Source organism: Myotis daubentonii, chromosome 5, assembly GCF_963259705.1.
Source record: "Myotis daubentonii chromosome 5, mMyoDau2.1, whole genome shotgun sequence".
Lineage (NCBI taxonomy): Eukaryota > Metazoa > Chordata > Mammalia > Chiroptera > Vespertilionidae > Myotis > Myotis daubentonii.
Window position 1 is genome coordinate 23,853,739 of NC_081844.1, and position 27,555 is coordinate 23,881,293.

General features: G+C 58.5%; 1 protein-coding gene and 1 non-coding gene across 7 annotated transcripts in view; one reads left to right on the plus strand and one right to left on the minus strand.

Annotated features, from left to right (window-relative positions):
- Positions 1–27,555, minus strand: part of ADGRL1 (adhesion G protein-coupled receptor L1) — a 44,314-nt gene that overhangs the window by 7,204 nt on the left and 9,555 nt on the right. The window contains exons 1-17 of one of the 6 annotated variants that reach the window (XM_059696622.1): positions 24,196–24,338; positions 22,347–22,511; positions 18,627–18,840; positions 14,059–14,168; positions 6,415–7,215; positions 5,207–5,521; positions 4,352–4,455; positions 3,875–4,060; positions 3,539–3,577; positions 3,172–3,355; positions 2,897–3,019; positions 2,250–2,464; positions 1,784–1,954; positions 1,120–1,329; positions 811–1,031; positions 604–670; positions 115–206 (exon numbers count right to left, since the gene is read on the minus strand). In XM_059696622.1, coding sequence (XP_059552605.1) covers positions 115–206; positions 604–670; positions 811–1,031; positions 1,120–1,329; positions 1,784–1,954; positions 2,250–2,464; positions 2,897–3,019; positions 3,172–3,355; positions 3,539–3,577; positions 3,875–4,060; positions 4,352–4,455; positions 5,207–5,521; positions 6,415–7,215; positions 14,059–14,168; positions 18,627–18,840; positions 22,347–22,416 — 3,122 coding nt within the window. In that variant the 5' untranslated portion in view covers positions 22,417–22,511; positions 24,196–24,338. Of the gene's footprint in view, positions 1–114; positions 207–603; positions 671–810; positions 1,032–1,119; positions 1,330–1,783; positions 1,955–2,249; positions 2,465–2,896; positions 3,020–3,171; positions 3,356–3,538; positions 3,578–3,874; positions 4,061–4,351; positions 4,456–5,206; positions 5,522–6,414; positions 7,216–8,347; positions 8,433–14,058; positions 14,169–18,626; positions 18,841–22,346; positions 22,512–24,195; positions 24,339–27,555 lie in introns of those variants that run through there. The other 5 variants (XM_059696623.1, XM_059696624.1, XM_059696625.1 and 2 more) reach the window with 5 other exon arrangements.
- LOC132236229 (U6 spliceosomal RNA) lies at positions 15,401–15,504 on the plus strand. Its single transcript, XR_009453194.1, has one exon. It is a non-coding gene; the product is annotated as a U6 spliceosomal RNA (small nuclear RNA).

The window sequence follows — 27,555 nt, forward strand, 5'->3', positions numbered from 1 at the left end:
CCTTAAATCACATTGTGTGACAACAGAGTGACAGCACTACATTTTACGAAGTCCTGGGAGAGGCCGGGCCAGTGTGGAGTTTTTGTGGCAGGGGTGCAGGGAGGGGGTGCTCACTTAATGTTGTCTAGGCGACTCGAGTCAGGCTTGAGCACAGATGAGCTCCGGATCATCTTGTGCAGGGTCACCATGAGGAACGCCAGGTTCACCTGGGGCAGGACAAGGGGAGGGGCTGTACTGCGGCTGCTTTGCCTGTGGTGTGAGCTTCTGGCCAAGTCTCAGCCTGGACCTCCTTCTTCCGGGCCTCTTCTACAGGCATACCTGCCCCAGGTGCTCACTGACTGGTGTAACTGTCGGTTAACAGGGTTCCCACTACTGGAAAGACGGGGCCCACAGCCTGCCATAGAGCAGGGGCTCAAATTCCAGCTCCTAGATGGGTGAACCTCAATGCTGGAGCTCTACAGACCCGCTGTGCTCTCCTCCTCTTAGTTGGCTGTTCAGTTCCCATGGTTTTCAAGGGCTTGGGGAGACTGGGATTGCTCGGGGACAAGGCTAGCCTGGATAAAGGATGGAGACGCAGTACTGGGGTACCACCTTCCAGCTTACCACAATAACAAAGGAGACGGGCCCAATGAAGCTCCAGATGAAATAATTATCCACTCGGAGCCAGCAACTATAAAGGAAGCAGGGCCAGGTAGATAGAGGCAGAGGGGGGCCCCTCCCTCTGACCCCAGGAGCCCAGTGCCCCAAGGGTCCTGCTGTTGAGCAGGGAACCAGGCAAGAGGAGAGATGGGGGTGGGGGGAGGCACTCACGCCTTCTCGGTGCCATAGCTGCGGTAGTCAATGGCAGCTGCGATGCCTACCACCAGGGCTGGGAAGCAGTAGCCACCTAGGTAGTAGTACTTGGTGCGGGAGTACTCGCTCTCAAACACCTCTACCAGCAGCAGATAGAGGTGCACACCCTCCAGGCACAGCCAGGAGAAGGCAGCCAGGAAAAAGTAGTGCAGCAGGCCAGCGAAGATGGGGCAGGCAATCTGGGGGGCGAGGGCACCACAAATGAGGGGCTGCCAGCCAGGTGGCCTCTCCTGCCTTCCCCCACCCCCTACCTTGTGCCTGGCCCACCTCATACTGAGTCTTGTCTATGCCAACCAGGAAGAGCAGCTCAGCCAGGAAGAGGTTGATGCACAGGTTCTTGTGGATGGTATTGCGGTCAGTCTGCAGTCCCCGCAGGAAGCAGAAGGTGGAGATGCAGATGGCCAAGCAGACCAGGGAGATCACGATGCCTACCCAGGTGATGACTGACAGCAGCAGCTCGTTGATGCGGCCCTGGTACTGGGGGACAGCAGAGGGTACACTCAGCACCCCTGCCCACAGCCGGGCTAACCCTGGGCTCAGCTAAGTGCCAGCTGGGGGCAAGGCTGCAGGCCACAAGTACTGCTGGTGCAGCCCCCACCCCCCTGGCCTACTGCCCCCGCTGCCCCGGCCAACTTGCTGGCCCCCACTGCTCTGCAGGTGGCGCGCTCACTTCCTCATGCTCTGGAAGGCATGTGGAGAGATGACAAAGGTGACACCAACTTGCTTCTCCAGTGGGCCTTGGGAGAAGGTGGGACTCTGACCAGAGAGAACCAGATGTGTGGCCTCATCCCCTGGGCAAGACTGGTAGCCCCCCATGCCCATGAAGCTGGTCTTCCCTGGCACTGCCCATGCTTCACTCTATGATGCCATGCAAAGCTGGGCCAGAGAGTGGGCCCGCCAGGAGAGCGCAGCGGAGCGCCAGCCAGCTTACGATCTCACGGTGAGCCATGAGCACGGCAAAGTTGGTGAGGTGGCTGCAGGCACATGTGGTGTGGGTCTTGTTGGACTCCACCAGGCGGCAGCCCTGGGTCGACCAGTAGCCCAGCATGGAGCGCTCCGAGTAGTTCCAGAAGGAGCAGTTAGCATTGAAGTGGTTCTTGGCCTGTTGTGTGGTGGTGGCCGGGGAGTCAGATCTGGGGAGTCCCTCTCCAGCCCTCACACCCAGCCACAAGGATAGCAGCAAGCATGGAGAAGTGCTTGGAGCTCCAGGTGGCAGTTTGATATCTCTGGGGACAAATGACCTAAGCGGTTGAGGCGGGGGCTGCGAGGGGGTGCATGGCCTAGGGAGGGGTGCAGACTTGCTCCTGGGTGGATGAGCAGGCAGTGGGAGGATATGCAGCATGGGAACACAAAAGATGCTGGGACCCTCATGGAGGGTGGGGGATGCCTCAGCTCACCTCCAGGTGGGCCACAGTAAAGATGACAGGGTCCATGAGGAAGACACGACTGGACTCCTTATTGATGGAGGCTGCAATGACCTGTGAGTTCACCACCAGGGAGGTGCCCCCTGGGCTGCCCGTGCCCGTTTCGCTCGCCAGCTTCACTGTGGCGTTCTCAGTGGACAGGAAAAGACCCAGGTTGTTGTAGAGGATGAAGACAACTTTGACCACCCCTGGGGAGGACAGGTGTAGTGGGGTTTGCCATCAGCCCTTGGCTGGTGCAGCTCCGGCCACTGGGACCTGTCTTTACCAGGCCGAAGCCCATGCGAGTGGGGCTCAGAGAACCCTGCCCTGGGACAACTGCTCGGTTGCAGGCAGCGCCAAACAACAGGGCAGCAGGCCGGAACACACAGCAGCTGGGTCCCTGGGCACCTCTCACTTGTGGTGTGATCTTGAGCAAATCCCTAACCTTCCTGTGCCTTAGTCTCCAATGGGACAGTCCTCCCTGAGCTCTGAGTATCAACTGCTGCTGTCCCAAAGTGAGCCCTGCAGACTGAAGTGTCCTGGCCCTACGGGGCTTTGGGAGACCCCATGAGTTATATTCCCCCAGCTTGAGCAGAGGACTTCAGGGAGCCACAAGGAAGGAGAAAAGAAGGGGCACTGACCATTGCGGCTGTTCTGCTTGATGGTGTTGGCTGACAGCTGGATGGAGTTTTCGCTCGGGTACTCCTGGGGGAACACCAGCTCCTGCACTTGGCCCTCTGTGTTCAGAACCGTGACCTCCAGGACTGTGGGACAGAGGATGGCAGGGCATACGGGATTGGAATCTGTGCCCAGTCCAGGGGCCAAAGGTCAAGGGCCAGGGTGGTCTCTGGAACAGGTGGGCCCCACAGTTCAAGATTTGCACTTGAACTTGCCTCGGTGAGACTATAGCACTCACCCACATTCTGTTTGGCAGCCAAAAAGCGGGCCGGCTCCCTGACATTGTCGGCCAGCAGGAAGGCACCCTCCTCCAGTACGTCCAGGAGCATGGTGGCTGTATGCACCTGCTCTGTGGCATTCATGTCCTTCCAGGACTCAAGAGCCTCTGGCCGCAGCAGGTTGTCCACCGTCTCCACCACAGCCTAAATGAGCAGGGAGAGGGGTTGGGGGGAGGGGGGAAGGTTGGGGGTAGCGCCATGAGTCGCCCCACATCCTCCAGTTCCTCAGGATGGCCTCTGTATCCCCTCCACTCAATCTCCACCCCCCCAGTGCCTCCTGGGGCCTGCCCCACCCGCCTCAGACAGTAGAAGCCCTCTGGGCCTCACCTTAATGTAGTCCTTGCAGGTTCTCTCCCGCTTGTGCATCTAAGGAAAGGGATGGAGGCACTGTCAGGCCTGGCCTCCTGCCCTACTCATTCCAACACTCTCACTCTTCTGTATCTGCCACCGACCTGGTGCTGGGCCATGAGTAAGAGTTGTTCCTAAGGGATCCCCCAACCCCCAGGACCCTCCAAGGTATCCCAGGAGGGAGATCAACAGGCCTGGATTCTGTCCTTCCTTCCTCTGACCATCATGGGTGGCAGCCCAGCTCTTAGGTACTAGGCCAGAACCTTCCTGAGGCTCCAGGACAGAGCCCCCATTGGCCCTGCTGCCAGGCCCCACCTTGTTATAGTTCTTGCCGGCCGACTCGCGCTCAATGGGCCGCAGAGCCTGCAGCTGGGCATCCAGGATGTCCAGCAGCTGTTCCATCAGCTTCACGGAGGAAGACACGTCTCCCGCATAAATGGAGCCCCGGGTGTGGCGGGCCAGCTCACTGGCAATGTTGGCTGCATTCTCCCCGCTCTTGATCTGAATGAGGCAGAAGTGGGGGACCCAGCTCTGTCAGGGACCATCTTGCTTCCCCATGGTCCCTTTGCACATGCCCGGCCTGCTCAGCCCTTCTCATTGCTCTCTGCGGCCCCTTCTCCCAGGGTGCCCTCTCCCCTACTCTGTACACTAGAGAGTGGACCCACATTCCTGCCTCCCAGACCTGCCGCCCATTTGTCTCCCTCTGGGTCCCACTGCTCCACTGCACCCTGCACCCAGCCACCCAGAGCCCAGTGTGCACAGGTGCCTGAGAGGAGCAGCTGCTACTGGTACCTTCTGGGCCACCTGGTTGACCCAGGGGGAGGTGCAGTTGCTGAGGTCAGGGCCCCGGGGGTTCCAGAGCCCCAGGGCTGGTAGACACTGGAAGGAGGCAATTCCTGCAGGGACAGACAGACAGGACAGAGAAGGGAGCCACAAGGAAGGAGAAAAGGGGCCAAAGCAGGGGGAAAGGAGATGACAGAGAGGGCAAGTAGGTGAGGGGAACATGGAAGACCAGACATGAAGCAGGCCAGACAGTCAAGAGAGGTGTCACTCTGAGGTGACATAAGTCACCCCTGACTTCCCAAGCTCTCCCTCTTGGCTCCCCTTCCATCTTTGCCTACAGGTATAGAACCTTTTAGCAAAGCCCGTCTTGGAAGCCTCCTCTCCACAAAGCCTCTTCTGACCCTTCCCTCAGATCCCTGGAGCACATGGTCATGGCCCACCCCTCTGGCACTTCAACTGCCGTCTACCCTGCCATCAGCTGCTGCCAGGGCTGGTCCGCCTTAGCCTGAGACTGGGACACACCCAAGTCACCTCTGTGGGCTCCCTGCAGGGTCTACCTAGTGCTTTTCATGCGGCAGGTGCTCAGTACTGCAGGAGGGGACAGGGTTTGGGGTAGCTCAGTAGTACTGAGCTACTACTATGCCCTGGGAGCTCTGTTGGAGTCTGGGGACACAGCGGCAGATATCAGGTACCCCTGATATCAGATACCCCTGCCATATAAAACCCAGGCTCTGGCAGGGGAGATGGACAGGTAAGTGCACCTGTGCTGAGTGGTGGGCATGTCCTGTCTCTTCCCTGCCCAGACCAGCAGTAGCCACCCCACAAACCAGCCACAGTGGAAGTGACCGAGGCCTCTGCACTCACCTCGCGTCCCCTTGGGGCAGGGCCTCTCCACCAGCATGCCCTGCTGGGTGGCCGGCCACTGGACCCGCCGCACCTCTCGTGGTTCACAGAAGAGCTCTGGAGACACGTGCAGATTAGGGGCTGGGGGCCGCCGGGTACTGGGGGCTGGGGCTGTGGCTGGAGGCAGGTCAGGTCCCAGCTGGTTGATGGCACCCACCGGGTGTGTGGTGAGGGGTGCCCGGCGGAGTGGGGTGGTGGCTGCAGGTGAGGCCGTGCTGGTGAGGGGTGTGGGCCGGACTGTGGTGGTTGTGCTGAGGGGCGGGGAAGTGGCTGGGCCTGGAATGGAGAGGAGACAGGAGACAGAGTCACCCCCATGTTCGGGGCCTTGCCACAGCATGCCTAGGTACTTGGATCCCTGGCATCTTAGTGTTTTTCTTGCCAATGAAGTAGAAAGGTGTCCTGGTCCCCACTGGGTCTGGAAGGGGCTCTCCCCCGGCATTCTCTCCGCCCACAGATCTCCCTCACTTCGGTAGGACCATGTAAAGCAGCCAAAGGGGTTAAGAATTCACTCCTGTGCACCCTGAGGTCTGAAAGAGCAACTGGAGAGGACAGGCCATGAAGGTAGGGAACATGGCCACCTCCCATCCTCGGTTACTCTCACTCTGGTCTGTAACCTGGCCAGGTCCCTTCCCTCGGGTGGGAGGCCCTCAGTTTCCCATTATGCAAAGGGAGCTGGATGAGACTAGGCTTCCTGGACCCCTGGGGCTGCTCAGAGATGGCTCAGGGCAGCTGAGGGGGCAAATGAGACTACAGAAAGGCCCCACCCCATCAACAGCAGCAGCAGCTCAGCCCCGTTCTGTTTCTGGGCTTCCTGATGTTTGGGCTTCCACTCAAGATTTTGGTTGATAAGGGTTCCATGGCTAAAAGTGCACAGGCCACTGGGAGAGGCAGTGCACTCGGGGGTTAGGTGCCCAGAGTTCTGAGTCCAAATCCTCGAAGTACATAAACCAACCCCAACCCCCAGGGCTTAGTTTCCTCATCTGTAAACCGGGCAGTGACAATCCCTGTGACTTTGAGGGTTATTAGATGAATTAAATGCTTAGAACGTGAGCTGTGTAACTCCATCCAAGGTCTCCCCCAACCCACCTCCAGGTCCCTAAGAACTCCAAGAGTGCCCCCCACCCTGGGACTGGGGGTGAGCCTGGGGCAGTGAACAGGAGCCATCCTACCGGCACTGGGGTCCGGAGGCCCAAACTCCAGGCTATAGCGCACCACGAAGTAGTTGTTCCAGACGTAGAGCTGGTTGTCACGCGGGTTGTAGTCCACAGAGGAGACGAACTGGTAGGGGTTGGGGAAGGCCAGGCTGACCGGCTCCTCGCGGTTAGCGTTGGTGTTGAAGGCGTAGTCCACGCGGTTGCCAGCTGCCTCACTGTCGTCATCCACATAGACAGAGCGCAGCACGTAGAGGACACCGCACACCATGAAGGCGTTGGACGCCGAGCGCTTGTCGTATCCTGTTTCCCACGTGCCCTCGAAGCGCAGCGTGTAGGGGTTGAGCTGGCTCACCACCAGCCGCCCGTTGTTGCCCTCAGTGGCATAGATGACCCACAGCCCATTCTCGTCCACGGCCAGATCGATGTCAGTCTTGCCTCCCCAGCGGTAGGGCGAGGTGTCATGGTAGTTGGCAGTGTTGATGACTGTCTCCCCGCTCTTGATGCGTGTGCGCAGGTCGTACTTGACAATGTTGCGTGTGCGCTCCTTGTTGTAGAAGACCGCGCCGTCGTAGACCACAAAGCCAGTGCCATCTACGCGGTTGGGCAGGCGGTAGGTGGTGGTGTGGCGCGCTGCCACATAGTCCTCCCAGGAGGCATACTCGGTCAACGTGTCCGTGCGGTAGGGGATCCAGGGCATGACGTAGATGCGGTCCCCCGCCTGCAGTGGATCCTTGCACCACGCACCAGACTGGTGCTCCGACTCGTGCGTGGAGGTGGGCTCCAGCACCTTCTGCAGGGTCCCTGGGCACACGAAGACTGGGCAGGGTGGGTGGGAGGAGAGGACACAGGAGAGGAGGTGCAGGGATGAGGGAGGGGAGGAGAGAGAAAGGGGAAAGAGAGGCAGTTGGTCACAAGGCCAGGGGGAAGCCAGACTGTCCCCTCCTGCTGCTGCAGTCACGGTTGCTTGGTAGGGCTGGTGATGGGAAGGGGGTTTCCGGGCTGGGATCCCTGCCCGCCCAGCTGCCCCTCTCCCTGGAGATGTCAACCCTGGAGGCCATTAAGAGCAGGGTTAGTGGGAGAAGGTGGTACCCCTCTTTCCTTTTCTGGCTGCTAGAGACCCCACAGGCTGGGGATAAGGGGTTTGGCAAGAGCCCTCCCAGAGACTTTCTCGTGTGCCTTAAGCATGGTGCAAAGACCTCACTGCAGCTGCTGCCTGGCAGCTTTCAAGTTCCAGGGACTCAGTGCCCTGCCTCTTGGCCATCATCTCCACCTCCCAAGGAAGAGCTAGAGTGGAGGGTCCCATCCTTCACCCATACAAGGAAAGATTTTTTTTTTTACTCCCCTTTCTTCCTCCTGCAAAAATTGCAAGGTAGTGATGTTTCTGTACCCACTGTGGGTGTCAGGAGCATCCCCCCATTCCAGGGAAGGGGAAGCACCCAAGCTTCCTGATGCAGCCTGTGCCCTCCCCCAGTACCCACACAATCAGGAAGGGTTTTTGGAAAAGTCCAGCCGCTCCCCTACGATGCCCAGCCCTGCCCCCAGCCGGCAGGGTCTCTCATGGGGTTTGTTCAGCAGCAGACACTGACACTGGTGCACAGGGATGGGGGTGGGACATGGGGAGGGAGGGGACTCCCCAGGAGAGTTGGGGAGGGGGAAGGAAAGCTGTGTGGAGGGAAGAGAGACAAGGTGGGGCCCTCAGCAGAGGTCCTGGCTCCAAGGGAGGCACGCTGGAGACCACCTGGGAAGAAAGGTTAGTGCTGGCAGAGGAGAGAGGGGGTGAGCAGAGAATTCACTCCAAGGCCCAGGCCCGACTGAGGGTCCCTCAGGGGGGCACTCCCAGGTCCAGCTCAGAGTGGGCAAGGGAGGGAACCAAGTGCTAGGATAAAGACCCAGCCCACCCCAGCCAGGCCCCCCCCCGCCACCTCCCCTGCCCCGGACCCAGATTTACCTGCAACCATCCCCGGCTCGGGAGGAGGGACCAAGGCAGCGTTGATGTCAGAAAGGTGGGGGGCCCCGCCCCACCCCCCCATTCCCTGAAAAGGAGGAAAACCTCAACTGCATCTCGTTGGCCCCCACTGGCCTGCCCACCCCTACCCCATCATGTCCCAGGGCTACCTACTCCTAGGCTCCCCTGCTGACCCAGTGGCGATCTGGACTCTCATGGTCAGCATGGCCAGACTCCCCTCCTCCTCCCAGAGTGATGACAGTCAGAGGCCCCTCCATCCAGGATGGCTGGGCCTCCCTCTCAACTCCCTGCTAGCAGAACCCACAGACCGGCCAGAGTGAGGGAGGGCTTGCAGTGAATTCTCTGCTTCTGCTTGGCTTGTCACCAAAGCAGATGGCCCCAAGGGAGACAGGAAGGGCTGGGACCTGGTCCTGGCTTGGGAGGCAGCCCAAGGCTCCCCAGGCACAAAGCAGCCAGGAGCATGCCCTGTTTTAGGAGAAGGGGCACCCAGGGCACAGAGGTGGGCAGGGACCAGAAGGATCCTGGCTTGGGCCCTGGGGCTTCACCATCTCCCTGTCCCTGGTGCCCTGAGGTGTGGGCCTGTCCCTCCACCAGTTTCCTCTGTGCCAAGGTCTCCCCTCTCCCCAAGCCAGGGGGGCTCCTGCCAGCTGTGTGTGTGAGGGGGGGGCGGTGGGAGGTCTCAGAACATGACCTGGTCAGAAGGGTGTGGAGGAGGAAAGTGTGGTTAGAGGTTACCCTGGGGAAGGGGGAGAAGATGAGAAGGGGCCTGGGGCCTTTGCCAGCAAGGACCCCTCCCTAGCACCAAGCTCCCAACACCTCCTTTTCCCTCCCCGCCTCTTGAAGAGAAAAGATCCAGGGCTGCATATCCAAACCACCACCGGACCTGCAAGAAGAGTGTCTGGTGCTGGGTGGGAGAGACTCCAGGAAAGAGAGACTCGGAGTGGCAGGGTGTTTGGGGCAGACCATGGGCTGGCTGCCCGGCCTCTCTGAGATGGGGGAGGGAGACAGCGGGAAGGGGAGCAGCTTGGAGGGACCCACTCCACCCGCCTCGAATGGGAGGCTCCACAGACCACCGTAATTTCACGACAAAAGCTCTACGGGAAGGCATCTCACCCAGCCCCCCCTGCTGCCAGCCTCAGAGCTGTCAGTTTCCCAAAACGTTCAGGGGAGAAAGCAACCATCCCCAACTCCTGCCCGCCCCTCCGTGACAGACAGCCCTCTCCACCACAGAGTTCTCCTGCTCCCCCAGCTGAGGTTAAACCCCGGCAAGAAATTACGGTGCTCCTGGAAGTCCCTGGCCTATCCTGTCCCCGCCCCCTCTCCCTGGTCCTCTAACCACAACAGCCCAGAAGAAACCCTGACTGCAGCTTCGCAAGTGTTTCAGAACCAGAGAAAAATGCTCCCCCATCCCTCGATCCCCCCACCACCAGGCCCACCCCCACCCCCTTACCCCCACATTTGACAGGCTGCCCTCCCAGGGTTGAGGACAGTTCATACCCCTCCCCAGGGGTGGGCCCCCAACTGGCCGAGGTTGGGGGATAGGGGTGGGGGAGACTTGTGCTCTGTGCTCCAAAACAGCTCTGGGCCTTGGAAACACCAAACCAGAAGGAACTTAAGCCACCAGGAGCCTGAGGGACAGGATGAATCTGCTCTCCAAAAGGGAAACAAAGGTGTCCCCTCCGTCCCGCCGCCCCCAGCGGGCATAAGTTACCAAAGCTGGGGCAGGAAGAGAAGAGACGGTCCACCTGGGGCCCCTACCCCACCCCCAGTCTGGAAACAGGAAAGGGAGTCCCCACCCACCCAGGATGCTTACAGACTTCTCCTGAAGGAGCAAAAGAAGTATGAGAGAAGGCCAGGTCCCCTAGCAAGGGCCAGGAACTAGGAAGGAGGGACAGGGAAAGACAGAGAGGCAAAGAGAGAGAGAGAAAGAGAGAGAGAGAGAGCGAGAGAGAGAGAGAGAGAGAGAGAGAGAGAGAGAGAGAGAGGAAGGTCCTGCCCGTGTACTCAGAGGAGCTTCCTCGGTGTCTGGAGGGTGGAGTCACCCATGGCTGGACCAGGGCTGGCCCCACTGGGAGGACACCTGGGGCGGGAGCTATCAACTGGACCCAGTGGGGGTGGGAGAAGAAGGGGCCAGGAGGGGAGGGCGGTCACATAAGTATGGTACAGGTAAAACAAAGTGTGAGTTAGGGGTTAGCATTGGTAACAGTGCGTTTACCTTTCTGCTCCACTTCTACTTTAAGCATCGGAAGAGAGAGAGAAAACAAATTGAAAAAAAAATGTGCAAGAAAAAAGAGAAAAAAAAAGAGATTAAATTGCTTTTGTTTCCTTTTTGGCAACATGTCCCCTTTTCCTTTCTTTCCTTACTCCTGGTTCCCCAACCCCAAATGTTGCATCAGCTCAGCCCCCACCCCCCAAGTCCCTTCCTCTGGGGTAGGGTTGGGGCAAGAGGTCATGAGGGAGACAGTCACAGGGAGGGGAAAACACGCAGGACAGAGAACGAGAGAGACACGGGGGGAGGGGAAGACAGGTAGGCAGGAGGACCATGCCTTCAGATGTGCTGGGCACCCTCATGGGAGGGGGGAGTCCAGCTGGGAGGCAGGCTCTGGTTAGGGGGGCACCGGGGAGGGAGTGGGGGGACACTCTGGTCCCCTCTCGCCCTGTCTGCTGCCCTCCTGCCAGAACCAGGGGCCCAGGGAAGGAAGCTCGGTTCCTCCCGGGCCTGGGTGCCCGGAACCGAGAGAACAGGCTAAACTCCTTCCAGTCTGTGTTGGCCCCACCTGGGAGCAGCTGGGTCCCCCCAACCCTCACCACCCAGAAAGAGCCAACACAGAGAGGGTGGCAGAGTTGGACACAGAATGACGGAGAGGCAGACAAGCAGAGCCCCCTTGGGCCTCAGAGAGCTGGGGTGGGGAGACAGAGGTAGAGAGGGAAGAGGCTGGGGTGGGGAGACATCACACAGGGCAGGACAGCAGGTGGCACAGACACGCTCCCCCGAGACTCAGTTTCTCTGCCCAGCACCCCCCTGGGGGCCCCGGAGCCAGGAGCTCCACGCCACCCGCTGCCTGGTGGGCCGGCGGTACCTGGGGGAGGAAGGGGCATGGTTAGACTGTGCACAGCTGCAAGGCAAATCCAGTGTTAGTCGGGCCTGTCCAATGTGTGTCTGGCGGGGACCCCACACACCCACTGCCCCAGCCCCACGGTAGCCCCCACACTCCCCTCCCGCCCCCCGCCGGCCTGCACCAGCACTGGGATCACCCCAGCCTCTGAAGCCTCAGGCTCGGTGCCCTGGCCCCTCAGGAACCTCTGCCAGGGCCTGGCTCTCCTAGCTCCTCTCTGGAGAAGCAGGGAGTTCCACAGGGGAGGGATGGCTGCATCCCTCACCCAGCGCCTCACCCAGGGCCTGGAACACAGGAGGTGCTCAGCAAACGTTTGGGGACGAGTGTCCGGCCTCCCTGTCTGGCTTCGATCCTCCTGTTAACCCAGCCCCCTTCCTCTGGGACCAGGAGCTAACGAGTCTGCATGCCTAGGACACAGATGGCCCCCCCGCCCCCCCACACAACCACTGTGTGTGTCCTATCTCCCCCCGAGTTCAGGCTAGCTCTCTCCCATCAGCCTGGGGGCCGCCCATCCCCTGGGCTGACCTGCCTACCTCCTGGCCTTTGTGGGTCATGCTCCTGCCCACCTGGGGGTCGGCTCCAGGAGGTCTCCCCACCCCTTTCCTCCCAAGGCCCTCTAAGCTTTCCTCCTGCTTCTCTACCTGTGTGGCATCCACTTTGGACTCCACTTGGACCAAGGGGTTTTTCTCTGCCCTGCATCCCATCTGCCTCAGGAGGAGCTGGGTGCATCATCAGTTGTTGGTTTCATTCTGATCACCAACAGCAATAACAATAACTGGTAGTTACAGCGGAAGCAATGACTACCAATGCCCAGCACTCACTTGGTGCCAGGGACTGTGCTAGGCACTTCCTGGGCAGTCTTTTGAGAACCCGGTCTATAGATGGGGAGACTGAGGCTCGGTGAGGGGAAGCAACAAGGATGAGGCCACACGCTGGCAAAAGCGGGTACCACTTCCTGCACATCTGTGACTCAGGGCCCGAGCTTTGTCCATGTTCCCTCTTCCTGCAGTGTCGCAGGAAGGGGTTTGGTCCCTTCCCCCATCACAGATGAGTATCCAGGGTCAGCCGGCTGCAAAGGGCACTCGGACCACTACTGAGCACATCCTGAGCCAGGCGTGGGCCTGGGCGCTGGGGGGTGAGGATTCGCCTCTGCCCTGGGAGCAGGCTCTGAGGCGGGCCCTGGGCCGGCTGCTTCACTCTCCCCTCCCCTGATGGCGGCCCAGAGACACGAAGTCACTTGCTCAAGTTTCAGAGCCAGAAAAATTCAAGAGCCTGGCCGAGCTTCGGACCAGCCGATTTCCTGTGTGCTAAGCTCCCCACCTCCTGCCTCCTTCCCTGCTCCCAGCCCCGGGGCGGGCAGTGTCCCCAGTGCTGTGGGAACGCTTCAAGGATCAGTCAGGCGTCCCCCTCGGGCGGTAGCTGGAGGCCTGGTCGCTGAAAGGAAAGGGTGAGGAGTAAAAGCAGAAAGTGATGGGAGCACGTAAGCGATCCTGTTCCCAGTGTAGATCATCACCTGCGAGGAGAAATCAAAGGTTGGGGAGAAGGCTGGAGTGGGAGGGGGAGAGGAGGGAGAGTCACAGGGCCCCCCATTCCCCACCCCTGCCCCCCACACGCACACACTCTGGTGGCCCTGCCTCCACCCCCCTCTGCCTGGAGCCTACCTCCTGGCTCAGTGAAGCTGGGGGCTGGGGAAGGAAAGGGGAGGTGGAGGGAGAGTGAGGAGGAGGATGCTAAGGTGGGTGCTGAGGAGGAGAGACCCTGTCTTTGTCAGCTGCCCTTCACCAGGTGTAAGAAAGCCAGGCCTCTGGCTCCCCAGGTCCACCTGGGAGCCTCCCTCCGTGCACCATGGCGGCACTTCCCTGGCAGACAGGAAGTGCTATTCTGGTGATGGGCAAACCGACCAGGAGATGGGACTCTGTGGAAGACAAGACGCCCCAGCCCTTCACACCGAATCCAACACGAGGCCTCAGCAGTGGTCTGTCTCTCCGTGGACATAAAGTCCAGCTTCCAGGACGGGGAAAGGGCAGGAGGGGGCAGCGAGGGGTGAAGAGGAAGGAGAGGGAGCTCAGAGAGAGGTGTGGTGAGTGAGAGGAAGGACAGGTGTGTGTGGTGGGTGGAAGGGGGGGCCAGGAAGGGAAGGGATGAGAGAAGAGGGGGGCAGAGGGATGACAAGGCAGTGGGGTTGAGGGAGAGAGGTAAGTGTGCCAAGCAGAGTGGGGTGTGGCCTAGGAATGTGTAAAGGAGCCCGGGCACATGAAGCAGCAGGGTGACAAGGGCTGGAGAGGGTGCCCTGAGGAAAGGACAGTTTTTGGAGGTGGCGGGGGAAAAGGCAGGGGGCGGGGGGCAGGGGAGCTAGGGTGTGGACAAGGGTGACTAGAAAAAGGGAGTGTGGGAGGGAGGGAACAGGCCCAACTGTCCCCCACGCACCTGGCCCCAACTTGGCCCCTTGTGCATGTGTGCATGTGTGCGTGCGTGTGTGCGTGCATGTGCGTGTGTGTGGCGAGCCAAGGTGTCTCCTCCTCGCTCACTCTGGGTAGGGGGAGGGCCCGGGTTCGCATGAGGAACAAGAGGACTCACTGTAGGGGACACAGTCGTACTGCACCTCCAGGTACTTGTAGGTCCCAGGACAGGGGTCAGGAAAGGCGTCGGAGCCGGCAACCACCACGCACTGGGTGCGGTTATTACACCTGTGGAGGAAAGACGGAGATGGGAAGACAGGCCTAGAACTGGGGGCTCCAGGGCAAGGAGAAGAATGGGTACCCCCAAATTTGGAAGGAACCATGGAGACCAAAGCCTTTCGTGGATATTGTTTTCTGCTTCCTGCCAGCTCTCTCTCTTCCACTAGGTAGGGTTTCTTCTACTCTCCACCCCAGCATGGCATGAAGCTCAGAGCTGGGACCGGGGCAGGGCCCTACAAACTGCTTGCCCAGCCACCCCTCATGGCTTCCATCCAGCACTGGTGCCATGGCATCCTTGGCATTTTCCCTCAATTGACTGTAAAGCCCCTCCTTTGTTCACGGAAGAGTTCAATGATTCTCTCTCATCATTGATGTTTCTCTCTCTCTCCCTCTCACCTTCCTCTCTGAAATTAATAAAAATATATTAAAAAGTAATAATGAAAGATGTTTCTCTGCTGTCTGTCCCCACAGTCAGGGTCTGTTTCCTGGAGCAGCCCAGGTCTCAGCCAGCAGGACATCGACCTGATCGTGGGTATGCAGGAAGCAGTTTTGGGGGACTCCCTGACAGATATGGGGCAGGGGGGCGCCTGTGTCTTCTCTGAAGAGAGAAGAGTCCTGCCCTTAACTAGTAAGGATCTGCTCATACCCACCCACCTCAAAACCCTTCTTTAAAAACAGAACATTGGGGCCAGGCGCACAGGGTAGCGGGCCTTGAGCGGCAGGGGGTGGGGGTGGAGTAAAAAAAGAAAAAGAAAAAAAACCAGAACATTGGCCTGGCCAGCATGGCTCAGTGGTAGAACATTGACCTATGAACCAGGTCATGGTTCTGTTCCCGGTCGAGGCACATGCCCAAGTTGAAGGCTTGATCGCTAGTGTGGGGCATGCAGGAGGCAGCCAATCAATCATTCTCTCTCATCATTGATGTTTCTGTCTGTCTCTCTTTCCCTCACCCTTCCTCTCTGAAATCAATAAAAATATATTAAAAAATAAATAAATAAAAACAGACACTGATGCCCTGGCCGGTTTGGCTCTGTGGATAGAGCATCGGCCTGGGGACGGAGGGGTCCCGGGTTCGATTCCAGTCGAGGGCACATGCCTGGGTCGCAGGCTCGATCCCCACTAGGGGGCGTGCAGGAGGCGGCCGATCCATGATTCTCTCTCATCAATGATGTTTCTTTCTCCCTCCCTCTCTGAAATCAATAAAAATATATTAAAAACAACAACAAGAAAAACAGACACTGGTGCTCGCTTCAGCAGCACATATACTAAAATTGGAACGGTACAGAGATGAGCACGGCCCCTGTGCAAGGCTGACATGCAAATTCATGAGGCGTTCCATATTTTTAGACAATAGTGTAGTGAAGGCCCGGGGGGAGGGTCAATGGATAAAAGGGGGCCATCCGAAACACTTTCCACAATAAATAAAAACAGCACGTTGGCCTCAGAAGGTTAAGGAGAGTTACCTCTGGCCCAGAAACTCATCCCGTGTTACATTCTCAAAAGAACCGAAAGCAAGTGCTTAAACAACCCAAATATCATACCCGAATGGATGAACAAAATGTGGTCCATCCTCACAACAAAATAGTCCTCAGCCATAAAAAGGACTGAAGCGCTGACAGGCCACAATGTGTATGAACTTCAGAAGATGCTGCATGAGAGAAGCCCGACACAAAAGGCCACGCCTCACGACTCCACATGCACGAAACGTCCGGAACTGGCAAATCCAGAGACAGGAGATAGCTGCCAGGAGGAGGGGGATGGAGAGTGGCCGCTAATGGGTACAGGGTTTCCTCCTGGGGTGATGAAAATGTTCTGGAACTAGGTAGGGATGGTGGTTGCACAACTTGTAAACATACTAAATGCCACTAAATATTTCACTTCAATAGTGATTTTTTTTAATATATTTTATTGATTTTTACAGAGAGGAAGGGAGAGAGAGATAGAGAGTTAGAAACATCGATGAGAGAGAAACATCGATTAGCTGCCTCTTGCACATCTCCCACTGGGGATGTGCCCGCAACCCAGGTACATGCCCTTGACCGGAATCGAACCCGGGGCCTTTCAGTCCGCAGGCCGACGCCCTATCCACTGAGCCAAACCGGTTTCGGCCAATAGTGATTTTTATGTTATGTGAATTTCACTTCCATATAGAGAAGAAAAGGGAAAGCCACTGGCCTTCCAGCGAGGGGGGATGAGATGGGTGCAGGAGGCACCGAACAGGGAAGCGGGTGCTGATGGTCTCGTCAGCTCCTCACTGTATTTATTCTGGGGTGTCTCTGTCAGAGCAGTGAGCTGTACCCTAACTGATACAAAGCACCTTCAGGTTGCCCTACCCAGTTTGGGTCAGTGGACAGAGCATTGGCCTGTGGACTGAAGGGTCCCAGATTCGATTTTGGTCAAGGGCATGTACATAGGTTGCAGGCTCCTCCCCAGCCTGAGCCCTGGTTGGGGCATGTGCAGGAGGCAACCAATCCATGTGTTTCTCTCACATCGATACTTCTCTCTGTCTGCCTCTCTCCCACTCTCTCTAAAAATCAATGGAAAAATATCCTTGGGTGAGGATTAAAATAAAATAAAAATTTTTAAAAAGCACCTCCAGATTTTTAAAATATATACATTTTTATTGATTTCAGAGAGGGAAGGAGAGGGAGAGATAGAAACATCAATGACGAGAGAATCATTGATTGGCTGCTTCCTGGACGCCCCCTACTGGGGATCGAGCCTGAAACCTGGGCATGTGCCCTGGACCTGAATCGAACCCGGGACCTTTCCACAGGCCAATACTCTATCCACTGAGCCAAACCGGCTAGGGCTCACCTCCAGGTTTTAAGATAGTGGAGCAGCGGCCTCAGGACACTCGCAGCCCCGGTGGCCATCCTGCTCGGTGGTCCCCCCTCTGGACCTGACAACCCATTGGAACTGGGCCAGTCGCTGTGCTGGGTGCTGGGAGACAGCACCGGCCCCGGTGCCGGTTCCGAATGAACCCTCAGGGAGAATCTGGAGAGCAGGAGGGAGGGAGAAAGGTTCCAAGGAGAAGGGGGCACTGCCCAAGCGAAGACTGGGTGGCTGGACCGTCACCACCCACGCAGGGGAGACTGGGAGGGGAAAAGGGGGCAAGATTATTGGAGGGGGATGGGTGCTGGGGAGATAAAAGATGCGAGGGAGAGGATGAGGCAGCTCCAGCCTGGCCAACCAGGCTGAACCATCTGCCCACACCTGTCCTGTGCCCCAAACTCTCAGGGCCCCTGCCCAATGACATATTCTAGAACCCTGTGCCAGCATTCAAGGAGCTGCTGGCCCTAGCCCTCCTTCCCTTTTCCAGTTCTATGCCCTGGGCTCGGAGTGAATCCTGCATTCTCACAGGCATTCGGCAAAAATTCAGGGAGTGCCTGCTGCTGCGGACACAGCAGTGATACAGTTCCCTGTCCCTGTGGGGCTGACAGCCCAGGGAGGGAAGACAGAAACCACACAAAGAGGCGAAGCATCTGATGGGACTGCAGATGGAAGTCCGGGTAGGAGAGGAACAAAGCAGAGAAGTGGGAGGAAGTGGGAGCTGTGGTTTCAGAGGGTGGTCGGGCAGCCCTGGAGGGGGATAGGTAGGTGGAAATTCCCTGAGTGAGCGGGAGGAGGGAGGAGAACAGCCGATGAGGAGGCCCTCGGGGGAAGATGCCTGAGGTGTGAGGAGCAGGTGGGTGAGAGGGGGAGCGCGGAGGAGGTGAGGGCTGGAGAGGAAAGGGCAGAGCGAGCAGGGCCTTGCAGGCAGAGGGAAGGCTTGGGCTTTTGTGAGCCAGGAATGAGGTAGGATTCTGAGCAGAACAGGGATGTTTCCAGATTCAGGTGCTCACAGACGCCCTCTGGCGGCTGTGGAGGGAGCAGGTAAGGGGCGGGGCATGGACTTGGAAACAGTGGTCAACTCAGTCTAATTTGAAGGAAGCACTGAGCAGCTGGAGGTGCACTGGCTGTGGGTGTGAGAGGTTTCTGCAGCTTTGGACACTCAGCGCTCTGCCTGGCATACCCCCCTCACTCACAGTTGCACACGGGCACTCACATTCTCTCTCTCACATGCACTTATCTGTATTCAGATGTCACCTCCTCAGGGAAGCCGGACCAGGCTCTGGGTCCTGCCTCAGCTCCCAGGACACCTTCACCCTGTCCTGCCATTGCTTTTACAGTGCAAGCCCTCACCGCCTCCCTATAATCTTGGCGTGAGCTTCTGGAGGCATCAGGCTCATGAGTGGAGGTGTGTGGGAAGGGGTACAGACTGGTAGGGAGACAAGCTGAGGGGGGGAGGGGTGGGCTGTTCACATGGCACCCGGAAGGTGCTCCGGAAACGTGTGTGGAAATCATAAAGGAAGACGGAGGGTGAACAGGGTGCACTGTCCCGGGGTGCACGGAGGACAGGCCCTGGATTCAGGGACTCCGGGAACTGCCGCCACCCTGCCTCTGAGAGCCCGGTGGGGCCCTCACCTCTGCGACATGATCTTGAAGGCATCCGGCAGGTAGCACTGCACGTTCTCCATCTGGAAAGGGTCAGCGTCGCAGATCTTGTCATCGGTGCGTCCGTAATTGGCGTTTTCCACCATGATGACATCACTGCCTGGGCACCGCAGCTCGATGGGGTAGCCTTCGCATGCCAGCTCCCGGCGCATCAGCCCGAATGGGAGTCCGGCCCGGCTCAGGCCTGTGGGAGGGGGCACATCATGCTCAGGGCACAGGGAAGGCAGTGAAGACCCACAGAGGAGGTGCCATCCCCAGCTTAGCTGGACCTGGGACACAGGCACAGCTTTATTCATCTGTAAAATGGGCTTTTCAAGTCATTAACCTGCTCAAAAAGAATTTGGCCTTTGCCTCAGGACCTGGGAGGGCCCTCCAAGCCTTTTGAATGTTCAGCCTGATAAGAGTGTCTGTTCACCTGGGGGCCTTGGGCCATGCCAGATCGTCTGTGCTAACTGTTAGGGGTTGAATTGTGCCCCCTCCCCCAAATTCCTATGCTGAAGTCCTAACCCATAGGACCTCAGAATGTAACCAAATTTGGAGACAGGGTCTTTACAGAGATAACCAAGTTAAAAGGAGGCAATAAGATGGGCACTAATCTATATATATAAAAGCCTACTATGCAAAGTGTCCCCTAGGGCAGTGGTCGGCAGCCAAATATCAACAGTACGACGATTGAAATTTCTTTTGAGAGCCAAATTTTTTAAACTTAAACTATATAGGTAGGTACATTGTTATTAACTTAATTAGGGTACTCCTAAGGCTTAGGAAGAGCCACACTCAAGAGGCCAAAGAGCCGCATGTGGCTCCCGCATGTGGCTCGTGAGCCGCAGTTTGCAGACCACTACGGGAGTTCCATTGCTTGCTATGACGTGCGCTGACCACCAGGGGGCGGCACAGGAACGAAGGGAGGCCAGGCCTAGGGACCCTACCTGTGCATGAATTTCATCCAATAAAAATAGAAGGAATTTGGACACAGACACACCAGAGGGAAGTCCATGTGGGGACAGAGGGAGGAGATGGCCATCTACAAGCCAAGGACAGGGGCCTGGAACAAATCCTTCCCTTGCAGCCCTTAGAAGGAACTAACCCTGCCAACGCCTTGATTTTTGGACTTCCAGCCCCTAGTACTGTGAGGAAATGAATTTCTGTTGTGTAAGCGCCCCCCATCTGTGGTACTTTGTTACAGCAGCGCTGACAACCTAGTAACCTAACCATGTGGTTTGGGTGGGAGCTTTGGGTCGTGAAGTATCAGTTGACCTCTGGAGGGACTGGAGATTAAGGTCCGCCAGGTGGGTGATCAGAGCCCCAGGAAAGATGGTGAATACCAAGGCTCGGGGGACTCCCCAGGCTGGCAATGCACATGTGTGCTGTCGCCCAGCATTGCCAGGAGAGTTAACACTGCCCACGACTCCGAGAGGGAGAGGGGACAACTGCAAGCTCCGCGCATGAAACTTGCCTGAGGGCTGCTGCCCCACGCCCCCTTTCTCTTGGGTGATTTTAATCTGCATCAATTCACCATAATAAACTGTAACTGAAGTTTAACAGCATTTCTGAATTCTATGAGTTCTTCTGGCAAACCATCAAACTTGAGGATGGTCTAAGGCAGCGGTCACCAACCTTTCGGACCTCACAGACCACCAGTGGTCCACAGACCACTGGTTGGCGACCGCTGGTCTAACGGACCCCTGATTGCAGTTAGTGTCCAAAGTGAGGGTGATCTTGGGGTGCTGCCCTAAATTCACACCACCCCACACAAGGAGAAGAGGCATGGGGGCTGGGTAGGAACTCATATTCTGGAAGAAACCATAGAGCCTGACTTCGGCACCTCCCAGAAGACAGGCCAGGCGTGTCCCTAGCCCCAGGTCTCCTCGTGCTGCAGCCCAGGGATCAGCAGCAGCAGAATCACAGGGCAGCTGGTCGTTCCGAATGCAAAGTATGGCCACCTCCCCCCAGGCCTGCTGAATCAGGATCTCGGGGGAAAGGCAGGGGCCTCTGGAACTACGCATCCACCAGCAATTCTGATGCGCACTCCTTTGGACAGCCACCCCTAGAGCCGCCCCAGGCCTCAGTTTCCCAATCTGTAAAATGGGCACCATAGCCCAGGGCTGCGCGGTGAGGATTCTGTGCTAGGAATGTCTGTGAAGGAAGTGCTGAGCACGGTACTGGCAATGGTGAGGGCGCCACCAGAAGGGTCCTCCTCATTATCACCTGGGAAACCCCCCCGGGTGTGTGAAAACCAAAGAGCACACCGTGAGCAGGCCCAGCATTGTCACATGTCAGCCCCCACCCTGTGCCGTGTGGGGACTGAGAGCTTGGGCTGGTGGGTTTCAACCCCAGCACCACCACTCCCTGGCCGGTGGCTTCGTCCAGTCACTGACCACCTCTGTGCCTGTTCCCCTCCCTCGGGAGCTGACAGCTCCCACCTCACAGAGCCAGGCTGAGGGAGGGGCGCAGTGGATGCAGCAGTGAGGCAACAGGGTGCTAATTACTGTTGCTACTAGGATGATTACGGCAGCCGTCTCTGCGGGACAGAGTGGGCTTGGCAGGGCCCACGCCTGCTGAGGCAGCCACTTTCCCAGACACGTCCCAGCCAGGCCTTGCTGGTGCCGGAGGGATGCGGGGATGCAGAGTGGCCCAGAGGCTGCAGTGTGGGGACCACTGTCATTTGCAGATGAAGAGAAGGCACCAGTGCACAATGGCAGCAGAGCTAAGCAGGCCTCTTTCCGAAGATCGGGTCCCTCCACTGTTGGCTGGGCACCCATGGAGAATGGCAGCCAGGCCCTGGGGTTTTCTGGGGGGAGTTGTCCCACTTGGGGGGAAGTTTTACATGTGTTCCTCTAGTACCATCTGCTTCCACGGCTAATTTTAGCCCTTCTTGGGTCTGGGAGGCAGGCCGGGGGTGGAGGGTTGGCTCAGATGGGTCCAGGGGGTGGAAGCAGCCCCTCCTGTACCAGCTGGGACCATGGGGCAGGACCCAGATGGGCAGAGAACATGGGCACTGGGCAAGCAGAGGATACCAGCTGGCCGGAGCAATGCCAAGGCCCTGGGCACGGCTGAACGAAGCCCCTCCGTGTGTGGCTCTCTAAAGGTGGGGCGATGGGATGGGGCACTGGGAAGCAGCGTCCACGGCCAGTGCCCTCCAGACAGGGCTGGGAGGGGTGGGCAGGGGGCGGGCCCCAGGCAAGGGCAAGGCCAAGCCCAGCAGGCCCCTTCTCCCTGCCTCCCTCCTTGCTCTGCCCCTGCCCGCCATGGGGACCAGAACTCAGTAACTGGTGAGGTGGATGGGCGCACTCGGGGCACTAATGGTGGCATGCACAGGGTCCCGGGGCCGGCCCAGGGCCGAGCTGAGTCATGAGTTGTTTTTAAATACATGTCAATGGGCGTGCTTTAATGAAGCCTCTTCCAGATGCAATCACAGGTACCACACACACGAGCCTCAGATCACCAGGAAGGCCGGTCCCGGTCCCAGGGTGCCACCGGCTGTCTCCCAGGCTCTGGGACCCCTGGGTGTTGGAGGTGAGGGGCCAGGGCCCCCTCGGTGTTGCTGGCGGTGTGTCACCACCAAGCCTCGCTCTGGCCTGGTTCCTGAGGGGCGGGTGGGGTAGGGGCTGTACCAAGTCGTCCGGAGATATTTCAGTGCTCCACCCGCTCTCCGGCCGATTGGTGGAGGCGCGGCCCAGCAGCACCTACCTTGGGTGGCCGAGGTGACCAGGACGGCGGTGATGCAGAGGCTCCACAGCACGGCGGCCAGGCGGGCCATGGCAGCGGCCGGGGACGTCTTCGGAGCTCTCAGTGGCTTGTGCAGGGGTTCCTGCCCTGCATCACCAGGCGGGCACCACAGCCTGGCCCACCAGCCTGGGGAGGACAGGGAGAGTGAGGGGGGGGGCCATCCCTCCGCAGGCCGTGAAGAAGGGGCTTGCAGGCCCGTGAGGGGCCCGTCCACATCCAGCACTTCCACCGACAGAAGCCGCATCCCCTGGCCAGAAGCTGCCGGGGCTCACACTGCTTTCACCCTGACCCCAGCAGACAGAACAGCCCCCTTGGTGACAGGTGTTGGGATGGCACCAGACAGGCCTCAGACCCTACGTCCTGGGGAAAGGGGCCCTCTGGAGGCCGCCTCCCCATTCTGAAATCCCACCCTGCCCATCGGTCCCCCAGCCAGGCTTCCTCAGCCAGCAGAGCTCCAGGGTGCAGCCTCCCCCTCAGGATCATGGGCAGGAATCCAGGCCCGCCCCCAGCCCCCCACTTCCTGTCTCTCTCACCCTGGTAGCTGCTGGGAGCACTAATTGGGGGCCAGGGACAACTGTTTCCAGGGGACTCGGGGGCGGGGGGGGGGGTTAGTTGGAGACAGGCGGGGGGGGGGGAAGGGGGAGTGCAGCCCCCTCAGGGCCCGGAGGGTCAGGAAGGGTTGAGGGTCGTGTGCTCTGCCCTGCAGCAGCCCCTCCCCCCCCACAGCGTTAGGTTCTGACCCTTTATTTCCTCCCTCGCAGTCACTCCTTCCCACTCCCGCTGCCTCGGTTTCCCGTGGATGCTCTTCAGGTTGCCTGCCCACGCCCCCCTCGGCCCTTTGCTGTATCTACACCCAGTTTGCCACGTGTGGCCCGGGCCCAGCAGCGCCAGCCTGGCCAGGAACTTGCTAGAAACACGTTCTCTGGGGAGGGCCAGCACCCGTGTTTTCACCAGCCCTATGACGTAGGAACCCTCGCTCCGTCTCCCGCTGTCATCCCAGCCTGCCCCACGGTCTCAACACCATCAACCACCCAGTACTTCCCCAGGCTCTTACTTCCAGTCTGGACTCTCTCAGCAGAGCCCAGCTCCTGTTTCCCCCAAACGAAAGCCTGCTGACTGACCCCGCTGGGTCTCGGACCCCTTCTCTGTGCCGCCACCCCGCCTCCTGCGATTCCTCCACCTCACCAAGCCCTGCCCAGGGCCTCCCTTCCTCTGCGTCCACCTTCTGCCCGCCCGTTATCCACATGGCCACTCCCTCCCCTCCCTCACCTCCTGTGGGCCTTTGTTCACAAGTAACGATCTCCGAGCTCGCGTGCGGAATGGCCCCTGCACAGGCAGGGATCGGTGTGTTGTTTCGCTCATCCCCACCCCCAGCTTCTAGCACAGCCCGACACACAGTGGCAAATATCTGTTTGACTCTCAGACCCAAACCTAAGAATGTGCCTCTTCCCTCCCCTTCATGAGCTCCGTCAGCAATCCTGTGGGCTCTGCCTGCCAAGGGTCTCACCAACCTGCCCACTTCTGGCCCTCGAGGCCACCACCAGAAACAAGCCACTGCCCCGACGCACCGGACCTTGTCCTGCCCCCCCCACCCCTCCACTCAGTGCTGAGGGATCATTTAATGATGCAGATCCCTCTGCTCTCCTCGGGGGTCTCGGTTCCTCACCAGGGTCGAGGCTGGGGGTGATCTGGGCCACCAGGTTCTCCAACCTTCCGTTCCTACCGTGCTCCAGCCGCTTCTCCCCCCAACCCTCCCAGCCGTGGCCGGGCTGTTTCCTCTGCCTGAAACGCTGCCCAGGGTCCCGCATACCTGCTGCAGCTTTTCCCCGGCAGGCCTCAGTCTCCTCTCCTGTGAAATGGGACAGCAACTTCCCAGGAACCGCCCTGGTCCCGGTGCCCGTGCCTGCAGCGGCTTTCTCTGCCCCCTCCCTGCCCCTCTGCTGCCCAAAACTGTCTCCTCCCACAACCCTGACCAGACTTGGCCTGTGACACTTTCTGTTCATTTCACAATGTTACCCTGGGGAAGGGCATGCCTAACCACCTCATTTCTCACCCCACCCCACCTCCCAGCCTCAGGAGAGGCACTGACCCAGGCTGATGGACACTCGCTCCCTGACGCAGTTGAACTGGTGAGCGGCTGGTTAATGCTGGGGAGGCTGGGCTGAGGACAGCTAACCCATGTGGGTCTGGATCCTGACGGCCATTTATGTGCTGTGTGACCTTGACCTTGACATTTCCCCTCCCTGACCCCAGTTCCCTAAGCAGTCTGAGTCTGCAGGGTTCTGGTAAGGACAACAGTCTGCGTAAACAAGCCCGGACTTTGTCTCCGGCGGCGGGTCAGAGTGATCAGGTGGACCAGCTGTCTGTGGAGACGAGAGACTGAAGACAAGGGACTGGCGATTAATCGATTAATAGGGGCGGGCCGGGGGCGGGGCTGGGTCCAGGGGCGGGGGCGGGGCGGGTCCAGGGGCAGGGCCAGGGCGGAAGAGCAAATAAATGTTGACAGAATATTTATTTATTTATTTATCTATCTATTTATCTATCTATCTATTTATTTATTTATTTTTATTCAGCTGGGACCCGTCAGAGGGTGCTGTCCACAGCATGGCATGAGTCAGGCCCAGGGAGCATCCCTCTGAGGGGGGTGGCTCCTCTCCCTCCTCTAGGCTGCACCCCAGGACTCTGGGGCCCCAGCGGGAGTCCTCAGGCCTCTTCCTTGTCCTTAACCCGCTCTCAGGGATCCCAACCAGCCTCACGGCTTTAGCCACTGTTTATACTGTGACCGCTGCCGCATTCGAGCTCCAGCCCTGCCTCCCTCCTCACGGACTACACCTCCATGAGTCTCCTCCACACCTGCAGCCTGACCAGACCAAAACAAGGCCCCCAAATCAATCAGTACACGGTCCGTCCCACCGTCCTCTCCAGTCCTTCGGCCAAAACCTCAAAGTCCTTTGGCTCCTCTGTCTTTCATCCCCCACATGCAGTTCAGGAGCAAGTCCTGGGTCTGCGCCTCCAGAACACTGCAGGCCCATCCATCCTTGGCAGCCCCCTGCAGACCTGCGCTCGCCGTCTGCCCCGATGGCCCTGACCTCTGTCCTCCTGCTCTCCAGCCTCTTACTCCCACCTCCAGGCTCCCCCAGCAGACAGAGGGGCCTTTAAAAAAAATTATGGCTATATATATATATATATACGTATATATATATATATATATAACATAAAATCACTCTTTTTAACCACACAATTCAGTGGCATTAATTATATTCTCAATGCTGTGCCACCAACATCATTATCTATTTCCAAAACTTTTTCATCACCCCGAACAGAAACTCTGTGCCTCTTATGCAAAATCTTCGTCGCCCCCTCCCCGCAGCCGGACAACCACTAACCTGCCCTCTGTCTCTGTGTACCTGCCGGTTCTGGACTTTTCACATCAATAGGATCATACAGCCCTGTGCTGACTTCTTTCACTCAGCGCTGTGTTTTCGAGTTCATCTAAGTTGTAGCATGTCAGAGCTTCCTCTTTATGACGGAGTGATATTCTGCTGGATGGACCACCTTTTGTTTACCCATCATCCAAAGACGGACACTGGGCTGTCTCCACAGAGGGGTCTTGTCAAAGGCAATCTGGACAGATCGCTCCCCAGCTTAAACCCCTGCACCAGCTCCGGTTGCACGGCCCATGAGGCCACACGTGCTCTGACTCCTGCCCCCCTCCCCGCATGCTCCCGCCACCGGTTCCCACCACAAGGCCTTGCCTGTGTCTCCAGCTCCACATCCCTCAGGTCTCAGCTCAGATGTGCACCCCTCAGAGGCGCGGACGGGCCTCCAACGCCCTGTATCGCAGCACCCCGAGTCTGTGCCTGCCCACCCGGTCCCCGCCATCCTGTAACCTCCTAGGTCCTGTTTCCCTCTTGGTAAAACGGGGATACCTCACAGGATAGCCGAGCGATAAGGTGAATTCATTCATGTGAAACGCTTAGGGCCGCACCTGGCGCATGGTGAGTGCCGTGTCCCTGCAGCACGTCTCTCCCAGGTGACTTTACCTGTGTAGCCGTGGACTGCGTTTGTACCCCCAGGAGAATGGAAGTTCCTGAGACCGTCTCCTGGCGCCTAGACATGCAGTAGGTCCTCAAACAAATATTTACCAAATCAACTAAGATGAGTGACAAAGGATGGTCGTGGGGGCAGCTGGAGACGGGGCATGTGCCCTGCAACCTGGGCCAAGCCTGGCCCACACTGGCGAGGCACCAATGCCTCAGGGACACAAAGTGTTCCCCAAGGGCTGCCCTGCTGCTCCTGAGGGCTCCTCCCTGGAAGTCCAGGAAGCCCCATGCACACCCAGAACCGGCCCCAGCTCAGGAGCTGGGCACTGCGGCTCCCGTTCCCTCCCTTCCTGGCCTGACTTCGTGCCCACCTTTCACTTGACACCTTGTGCCCACCTCGGTGGGAGGCCAGACGTGGGTATGTGAGAGCCACCTTGGAGACCCAGGCCTGACCATCCCTGGGACCTTCAGAGGGGGTTATTTTGGATTGAATTTTATCCCCCCCCCCCAAAAAAAGATATGCTCCAGTCCTATCCCCCAGGACTCAGGATGGGACCTTATTTAAAAGAAGTAATCAAGCCTGGCTGGTGTGGCTCAGTGGTTAAATATCGACCTGTGAACCAGGAGGTCCCGGTTCGGATTCCCAGTCAGGGCACACGCTTGGGTTGCCGGCTCCATCCCCATTAGGGGGTATGCAGGAAGCAGCCGATCAATGATTCTCTCTCATCATTGATGTTTCTCTTTCTCCTTCTCCCTTCCTCTCTGAAATCAATTTTTTTTAAAGTAATCAAGTTACAGTGAGGTCCTTAAGGTTGGCCCTAACCAGTAGGGCTGGTGAGGACACAGACATGCCCCTGGGGAGAAGCCCACGTGAAGATGGAGGCAGAGTCGGGGTGATGGTTCTACAAGCTAAGGGACACCAAGGACTGCGGCAGCCACCAGAAGCTGGGGAGGGGCCGGGATCGATTCCAGCCTCAGAGCCCAGAAGGAACCATCTCTGACAACACCCTGATCTTGGACTCCCAGCCTCCAGAACTGTCAGACCACACATTTCTGCCATTAGAGCCGCCTGGTCTAGGGTACTCTGTCCTATCGGCCTAGGAAAGTCACACAGGGGTCAGGACACA